This window comes from Lipotes vexillifer, unplaced genomic scaffold, assembly GCF_000442215.2.
Source record: "Lipotes vexillifer unplaced genomic scaffold, Lipotes_vexillifer_v1.1 scaffold97, whole genome shotgun sequence".
In the NCBI taxonomy this organism is placed as follows: domain Eukaryota; kingdom Metazoa; phylum Chordata; class Mammalia; order Artiodactyla; family Lipotidae; genus Lipotes; species Lipotes vexillifer.
The window spans coordinates 962976-971614 of record NW_006775688.1 but is presented as its reverse complement, the minus strand read 5'-3'; the positions used below and the strand labels follow the sequence as shown (position 1 = coordinate 971614).

Below are 8639 nucleotides of genomic sequence, written 5' to 3'. Positions count from 1 at the left end.
ACCAAAAAAAAAAAAAAAAAAAAAAGAGGTAAAGTAAACCCTACTTGTTAGCTGCCATCTTGATTTTCTCCCACCCCAGGTATAGTGCCGCCCTGGGTTTGTACCGAGCCTCCTTCCACCTCCAGTGGACTTTTGCCCATAGAGTTTCCTCCTGCCCGTATGACTACATCACAGTCTTGTTACTCCTGTGTTCTGCACAAGGTTCTCTTGGCGCTGATGCCGAATGATGCATCTGGAACCCTCTCTCTCTCCATCCCACACCTGTCCAGTCTTTGAGCCCTGGCTCAGTGGCAGAAGCTGGTCTGGGAGGCCACAGGCCTGTATTTTATTCCCAACTCTTCAAGGGGCCTTGAGCACATCACTGTTCTCGATACCAAAACCACACAATAATTCTAGTCCCCTCCTGACCTACCTGGCTGTCGAAAGAATGCACACGATGTTGGATTTGTGCATTACATGATGTTTTCTTCACACCGTCCTTGTGCTAGATATAACTCAGGAGCAAGACTGACTGTATTTTGGATATTCCCAGGAGAGCTGGGAAAGGGAGAAATGTCACCAGGCAACATTCCGGGAACACACGTGCAAGCTCTCCCCTGCGTGGTCCCTAGATTCCGAGCAGCCTTAAGTTTTATGTTGTGGCCTGTGCTTTTCTAGGTGTTATATAATATTGCTTTCATGTACGCCAAGAAGGAGGAATGGAAAAAGGCTGAGGAACATTTAGCATTGGCTGTGAGCATGAAGTCTGAGCCGAGACATTCCAAAATCGACAAAGCCATGGAAAGTGTTTGGGTGAGTGCGCTGGGGAAGCAGGTGGCAGGAGGAATTGCTTGGGTTTTTGTGTTTGTTTTAGTGCACGTGCGGATCGGGAAGTCGTAATCGTGGTGCTTTTACCTCCTCTGAACTCTGGGTAACACTGATCATGGGGCATGTTTCCATGTGGGATCATGAATCTGGAAGTCTGAGAAGCTGGGGCCTAGAGTATGGGACAGCAGAGCCCTCCTCATGCCCCTCTGAGGGGTGCCTGGTGGCAGCCGGGGAGGGGGAGAGGCTGGGGGCTGGGGCCAGCACACAAGGGCAGAGGTTGTGCCCGCTTTGCTCACCCCTGGGTCCTCGTAACCTGGCTCTGTGCCAGGTGCATGACAGCTCTCAAAAAAATGCATTGGTTATATGAACGAATGGTGAAAAGTATCCATAGTTTGAGCACAGCTGGGGATGAAGCTGGTTTTAAATAAGATTTTTAAACACCAGGAACAAGGGGGCTCAAGTCAGTCTGTACATGCCTATCCACGTCTGCGGACACCAGTCCCAAGAGAGCACTGTCGTGGGCCTTGATTGGGTCAAGGGCCGCCTTCGTGGTTGTGGTGCCTCCCAGGCCATGAGTGACAGCCCTGCCTGAGCCACACAGAGTGGGAAAGGGGCAGCTCCCCTAGGAAAAGAGCGTGCTGGGCAATTAACACCCACAGATGTCCTCATGGCCTCTCGGTGTAAGGCGATTGTGAACCCAAATGGTCCTACCTTAGACACCCTGAGATAATAACAAGTCTGGCCCTGCACGTTGAGAAAAAGTGCTCTTGTGAGGCTATCTCAACGGATCTATGCATCCATTCATTGAGGGACACAGGACAAGCATCCTTAGCCCCATTTCACAGGTAAGAAAAGACTACGTTGTCTGTGTTTTAGAAGCAGAAGCTGTATGAGCCAGTGGTGATCCCTGTGGGCAGGCTGTTTCAGCCAAATGAAAAGCAAGTGGCTCAACTGGTCAAGAAGGATTACCTCGGCAAGGCCACGGTAAGTGAGGTCACTCAGCGTCCCCTGAGATCCCCCTGGCATGGGCCCTGTGGAACAAGGGGAGAGGGACTCTTGGGAAAAGGGCGCCTGCCTTGTGGTTTTGCCCTGGGAGAGCAGCAACTTGTAACCCAGAGGGTCAGCAAGCCCATCCTTAGCCGCCCTCCACTTCTGGAACCAAGTACCCACGAGAACAGATCCAGGGTGTGAGAAAGGAGGGAATCTTGGGGAAAACCACAGAAGGATGGGGAAGAGGTGCTGACCGAGCCCTCACACCTTCCTTTCTCAATTTCAGGTCGTGGCATCTGTGGTGGATCAAGACAGTTTCTCGGGGTTCGCCCCTCTGCAGCCGCAGGTGAGGCCGTCCTGTCCTTCCCCACGGATCGAGGTCTCCAGAGCCCTCCGTGAAACACCCAACTGGGGAGAATATTTGTGCTGAGCTGCCTTGCTTTAAGGGCTCCGTCAGCTGAGCTCTCAGTGCCGCTGAGGGTGTCTGCATGACCATTCTCCGTCACGGGTCCCATGACTGGTGGGGGAATGAGGCAGTTTTAGGCTTAATCTCAAGTCCTCAGGAATCAACACTCTTGCTTCTCCCCAAACGCCAGGCTTCACTTCTCTAAGTTCTAAGAGAGCTCTGGTGTGTATCGTCTCTCCCGAAGTCTTGACCGTTCTCTCAGGAAATTGAAACACAGCTAGGGAAGGCTTTTTCACAGTGCCTCTTCTCAGACACAGGACACAGGACACAGGGGCTGGTAGGGGACTCCCATGGGGCCCGGGGCCTGAGGCCGTGGCTCTTCTGGCTGCATCTGTCTGCCAGCGTGCAGAAGGTTTCCTCGGGAACACAGGTGGGGGGCCCAGGGTGAACCATCTTTCTGCTCAAGCTGGGCTCAGAGACAGTTCCAGATGGATTAGGTGACAGTGGATCTAGAAATGTGAAGGCAGAGCTCCCTTATGAAGGGAAGAGGGTAGGGCCGGCTAAGGAAAATTCCAGCTTTGCTGCAAAAGAACCGTGATGGGCAGGAGTGTTGATCCACACTAGCAGAGGGAGGCGCTTCTGAGCGTGGCAACCACGGTCCAGTGTACACACACCCGGTCACCCTGAGAGCAGTGCTGACAGCCTCCGGGGTCAGAGAGATGACCGCTGGCTCAAAATGGGACCGACACTGGGGCACTGGAGGGTAAGATGAGCAAAGGAGGCGAGGAAGAGAGGCACAATTCTTTGACCTCTTTCTTCACCATAAAGTTGAAGAAAGCCTTGCGGGATCCCCTTGGGCTTCAGGGCAGCCAGGGGACTCCCAGAGGGGAGGAAGCCCGGATAACTGGGCTCCGTGCTACTCAGTGTAGAACAGGGAACACACCTCAGAAGGAGAGTCCTGCCTGCTCAGTGGCCCTTGGGTTCATTTTTAAATACCCACGAGTGTCATGTGACAGAGCAGACAATAACTATAGAGCAGCGCTTTGGGAAACTGTTCCAGGAAGGGGATGGAGCTCAAAGGCAAAAGCACCCTCATGACACCGTGTTGCTCTGTGATAGCTGAACTCCAGGGACCAGGTGTGGCTCAAGATGAATTGCTGTGCTGGTGAAACCTGGGCCCTGGGAGCTGGTGGGAGGCGTTACTTTCCCATGTTTAGTCAGGGCACAGTGTCCTCTCCCTAGACAGTGTTCTGATTGAGCCAGAAATGCAGTCTTTGATATTCTGGTCTGGAAGGAGGCTTAGATTACTGTTAACCGTCTGTTCTCTCTCCCCCTCCTTCACTTACTGTCCTGCCCTTCTTTTCTCCTGAATGTTCAATAGGCAGCTGAGCCTCCGCCCAGGCCCAAGACCCCAGAGATCTTCAGGTAAGTTAGATTTAGGCCAACATGCAGACAATCCGAACTCCAAGCCTGAACTGATGGCAACAAAGGGCTGAAGAAGGTGAAGCTGGGGTCAGGGGCCAAATCCTGTGCAGTTTAGCCCAGCATGCCGGCTCCCCCTGCTTTCAGGGCTAGAAAGGAGTGATGCAGGGGACGGAGCCCTGGCTGTGGTGGGGTCGACATGGGGGTCTGGCCACAGCTGCGTGGTGGCCCCGTGTCCCCAGGTCAAGGTGCGCCCAGAGAGTGAGGGGTTGTTGCTGAAGTGCGGCAGTGTCCGTGGAAGGTCGCCGCTGGGGCCCGCACGCTGACCTCGGGGTGGAGAGCTCTCTGCGGGCCGCAGCCCCCTCGGAGGAGGGGAGGCCGGGCTTCTGGAATCAGGCGAGCAGAGTGATTCCAGAAGCTGGAGCAGCACGTCCCTTCCCGTGTGGGTGTTTTTCACTCCTTACTGGCACACGTTTTCTGAAGAAGGAAGAGGAAGGACTCAAGGAAAAGAAGTCATGCTTCTGTAAGATGAGAAGCCAAGAATGACATAACCTACAGCTTTCTTAAGAGTTATCTCTAAGTGAGGAAACAAGCCTAGCTCCCGCACCCGATAGGGAAGGGTGTCACAAAAGCTGAAAAAAGTACCAAAGCAACTATAAAAGTCAGGGGGCTGGATTAGCTCATTCCTAAACTCTCCATGTGCTGGTGGGGGCAGTATCCCTTATATACAGGAATCCGGTGTTTGGAAACAAGAGGAGGGGCTGGAGGGTAAGGCAGGAGCAGAGTGGGAGGGAGGGAGAACCAGCAAGGCCAGAGTGAGTGGAGGGAACGTGGACCTGCCTCAGTCACACGTTCTGAAGTGGCACAAATGGGACGCCCCAAGAGCAAAGCAGGCCTTGAGGAAACGGTAAAGGGGAAACGACATTGTACAAGGCACAGCTAGGCAACCTCAAAGCTCTTTACACTCTCCCCCAAGCCTCCTGGCTTCTCTCTCCCCCTGCCTGGTGGGGGGCTCATCTCTCCCCCACTGTGTGCCTCATCACCCCCATGCTGGCTCTAGGTGATTGCTCTCCCCCCTCCCCAACTCATCTTCCTCACCCAGCGGGCTCTCACCCACCTTCACCTTGCGCCCCTCCTCTGATCGGGCTGTACCCAGGCTTCGGCGCTGGCTGAGCATACCCAGGAAACTTCCTCAGAAGGGAAGGGAGGGCAGGGATGGCAAGGCCTCGTTATGAGTGTTGTTATATTTCTTTTACTCTCGTGCCACTTGCACGTATGGTTACGGAGCATGTTCACGTGCAGTTTCCTACCGAGTCCTCTTGGGACCTCAGGCAGGCAAGCTCCCTGCTCAGGGTCACCTGGGCAGTTAGAAGTGGAGTTAGAAGGTGCCTGGAGTGAGCCGGCTCCATGGCCATAGTTGCTGGTCCATAGCGCCACGGGATGGGATGCGGTCCAGGCTAGACGGTGGTGGGGATCTTGTATCTTGTGTCTACCCCCTCTTTTCCCCGCTGCCTCCCCCTGCAGGGCTCTGGAAGGGGAAGCCCACCGTGTGCTGTTTGGGTTTGTGCCTGAGACACCGGAGGAGCTCCAGGTCATGCCAGGGAACATCGTCTTTGTCTTGAAGAAGGGCAGTGATAACTGGGCTACGGTCATGTTCAACGGGCAGGTATTCAGAGGAACAGGGGTGGGCTTGGGGGCACGGGATCCTGGCAGCACGTGCAAGAGCTTTTTGAGGAGCAGTACCTGCTACCCTCTTTCAACTGTCCACCCACCCCTCCCCATGTCTCTGGGCTGTTCTGTGGGGTGGCCACTGATGAGCGCATCTCTATTTCCCACCTTCTGGCTCCGTGGTGCTGCACTGCAGAAGGGGCTTGTTCCCTGCAACTACCTTGAACCAGCTGAACTGCGGATCCATTCTCAGCAGAAGCCCCAGGTACTGTAGTGCTAAGGTCTGACCTGTTCCCCCCACTTGCCCCCCAAGCCCCCCACCGACAGACCATGGAGGAGAGAAGAGCAGCACGGAAGAGGCGCTGAAGACAGACTGGTCCCGAGCCCACCTTGCGTTGGTACCAGCTGCCCAGAGCGGAACCTGGGGACGAAGGAAAAAACCCCGATGTGCTGAGTAGAGGCATCGGCAGGACCTACCGGGGCCCCCCAGCTCTGTGATTCCTTCCGGTCAGGGGTGACTTGACCAAAGCTATAGCCTATGAATGTTAGGTCTTCCCAGAATGTCCTCTTCACCTGGAAGAATAGTCAGTGTGTTGGCTGGTGAAATCCATTCAAATTTAGAAATTTGCTTTAAAACACTGAATGAGGGCAGGCCTTGCCAGCCACTGCTTCTGATGCTGCTGCCACCGCACCCTCAGCCCCCATCTCAGTGACCTGCCCTTCTGTCAGGCCTGGGGAGTGGTCTTTGTTAGATCCATGCAGATGTCTGATGGCAGTGGACCCTGTCTCTCTCTAGACTATGCAACCAGTTGTCCTCTGTGGGCTTGGCCTTCCCTGGCCAGAGTCACTATGTCCAGATGACTTGAAAAGTTCTAACTGCCATGCAAATGAGAAGTGAAATGTTTCCTTTGAAGGGGCAAGATGTGGAGTGAGAGGGTGAGCTAAGACAAGACTCAGGGTCCTACCCCACCTCCAGTGGGTTTCCAGTGTGGCTCAACGGGGTGATTAGGCAGCAAGGGCCTTTTACCTGGGGGCTAGGATCCTCATTTCTACTGTGATTTGTTTTCACCAGGCCAACCTTGCCTCCCATTTAACCAACACTTTCCTTAGTCTCCCCTGAATGTTACCACCATCCCAGCTTTTAGGAAGTCGTTTGCATCTGGCTCCTTTCCATGGGGGTCTGCAGGGTCTGCCCTGCCCCCAACTCCTACCCCTGCCTAAGAACTGTGTCTGAATGAAGGTTCTCACCCTCTCTTCCTGTTCCCTCCAGGAGGAAACCTCGCAGGAGTCTGATATCCCAGGTCCTCCCAGTTCCAAGGCTCCTGGGAGACCCCCGTTGTCACCAGGTTTGTGTCTCTGGAGCAGCATCCCAGGGCTGGGTGTAGCTGCTCTCCCAGCCTTCCAGGGAAATGTAGTTTCTTGTCCTCCCAGCAGGCCACTCAGTTTAGGACCACACGGTCCCAGAGGCCCCTCTCTCCTGTACCACTCACCAACCCCAAACATAGGAAATCGATGGCCTTCCTCCCTGCCTGCTCCAGAACACTCGCGGGGCTTGGTCAAATGTAGCTGCTTTCTAGGGGCACCGAGGATCCCAGCTCGCTCATCAAGTACTGAGACCTCACTCTAGGAGGAAAGTTTCAAGTAATTGCTTCACATGTTTACTTACAAGGTGGATGCAGTGGCTCTTTTCAAATGTCTGAGGAACTCTATCTGGGAAAGAAACTGCTCTGCAGAGCCCTGAGGGCTGGACAAAGAACCACGGGGCAAATGTGAAAGGCAGACTCTCCTAATGTGTGGAGATGGCTGCCCTGGGAAGTCAGGGGCTTTTTGTCACTGATACAGATTAAGCAGATTCTGAGTAAGTGCTTGGCAGAGATGCACTGAATAGGTGGCATGTCCAGATCCTAGGTCAGTGATTGTCATGCCCACCTGATCATTAGAATCACTTGGGATGCTCCCCGCCCCTATTTTTATTTTGAAAATATCAAGCCTACAGAAAAGTTGAAAGTATAGTACAATAAACACCAGAATACCTTTCACCTAAATTCAGTAATTGTTAACATTTTGGACCATACACTTGCCCTGCTCCTCTCTCTAGTATAAAATGTTTTTCTAGTGGCTGAGCCACTTGAAAGTAAGTTACAGACTCATACTTCAGCCTATGCTTCAGCGTCTGTCTCCTAAAAACAAGGACCTTCTTCTGCATAAGCACAATCTAATTGTTATGTCTAGGATAATGTTAATATTATATCTTAATTATATAATATAAATTGTATATTTCATATTCAAATTTTCCAACTGCCCCCCCAAATTTCCTTTATATTTTTTTTTTTTTTTTTTTTGGTATTTTCTGTCTAGGGGTCCAGCAAACATATTAACCTAGGAAGATTTTAAGAATTTGGATTCCTAGGCCTTTGATTCTGGTGTTTTAGGACTGGAATCAGGCTTAGGAACCTGTATTTCTAGAGAAAACTTCTCAAGTGATTCCAGTGATCAGCTGGGTTTTAGATCAGTGATCTTTTTGGATTCACCCACCATGGTGAATATCTTTAGAATATCTTTATCTTCTCTTATATAAATTATATACATACTGCTATATTAATATATTTTTGCACATTAGAAAACATACACAGAAATAAAGGACACAATGAAAATAAGTGGTTCTAATATTTCTTCTAGTGGCCCCTGGCTCATCTTACACTCTCTGATTTTCATTTCTACGGAGCCCACTGCTTTAACTGACCTTTGGGAATCTTGAATGATACCACTACACCAGCAGCACTGCTGTTAACTGACTTGGGGGAATCCCTCCCTAACCCCATGGGTTGGTGAGAATGTGATGGTCCTTTGATAATTACCTATATCCTCCCGAAATCAGAGACTTGGTTCATCTGTGTGTTCATGGCTTCGCCCTTCACATCACCCCAGTGATTTACCCTGCAGTTTATTACGATGAGTAATCATCCCAGAGGTTAAAGGATGTGAAGCTGGGTGCCCTGTCCTAAGAGGTTTCCTCTTGTATACGGCAGGGGCTGGCCAAGAGTGTTCATTCATTTTCTTTTGTTTTATTCCTTACCTTCTTCGTTTAGGTCAGAAAGAAAAAAAAGAGCCCAAGGTAACTTTTTTTTTTCCTTGTACTATTTCAAGTGGTAGAGGAAGGAAGAGCTTGGGCTGCCCACTTAAGCATGTCCATGGGTGTGTCTCCCTGGATTACAGAAAGAGACCCAAAGGAAGGGTAGACCAGATGCTAACACACATACAGGGACCAGGGACACCCTCGACAGTCCCTCCCTCCTCCATGCACACACTGCCTACTGGCCCATGGCTGGTGGGCCAGATCTAACCC

At 51.9% G+C, this 8639-nt stretch overlaps 1 protein-coding gene across 2 annotated transcripts in view; it reads left to right on the top strand.

Annotated features, from left to right (window-relative positions):
* The window catches only part of NCF2 (neutrophil cytosolic factor 2), a 25085-nt gene that overhangs the window by 9771 nt on the left and 6675 nt on the right, over window positions 1-8639 (top strand). Inside the window, exons 4-11 of one of the 2 annotated variants that reach the window (XM_007450143.1) lie at window positions 658-792; window positions 1684-1791; window positions 2084-2143; window positions 3585-3628; window positions 5150-5291; window positions 5490-5558; window positions 6564-6639; window positions 8383-8408. In XM_007450143.1, the coding sequence (XP_007450205.1) occupies window positions 658-792; window positions 1684-1791; window positions 2084-2143; window positions 3585-3628; window positions 5150-5291; window positions 5490-5558; window positions 6564-6639; window positions 8383-8408 (660 nt within the window). The remainder of the gene's footprint in view (window positions 1-657; window positions 793-1683; window positions 1792-2083; window positions 2144-3584; window positions 3629-5149; window positions 5292-5489; window positions 5559-6563; window positions 6640-8382; window positions 8409-8639) is intronic. The other variant, XM_007450144.1, reaches the window with a different exon arrangement.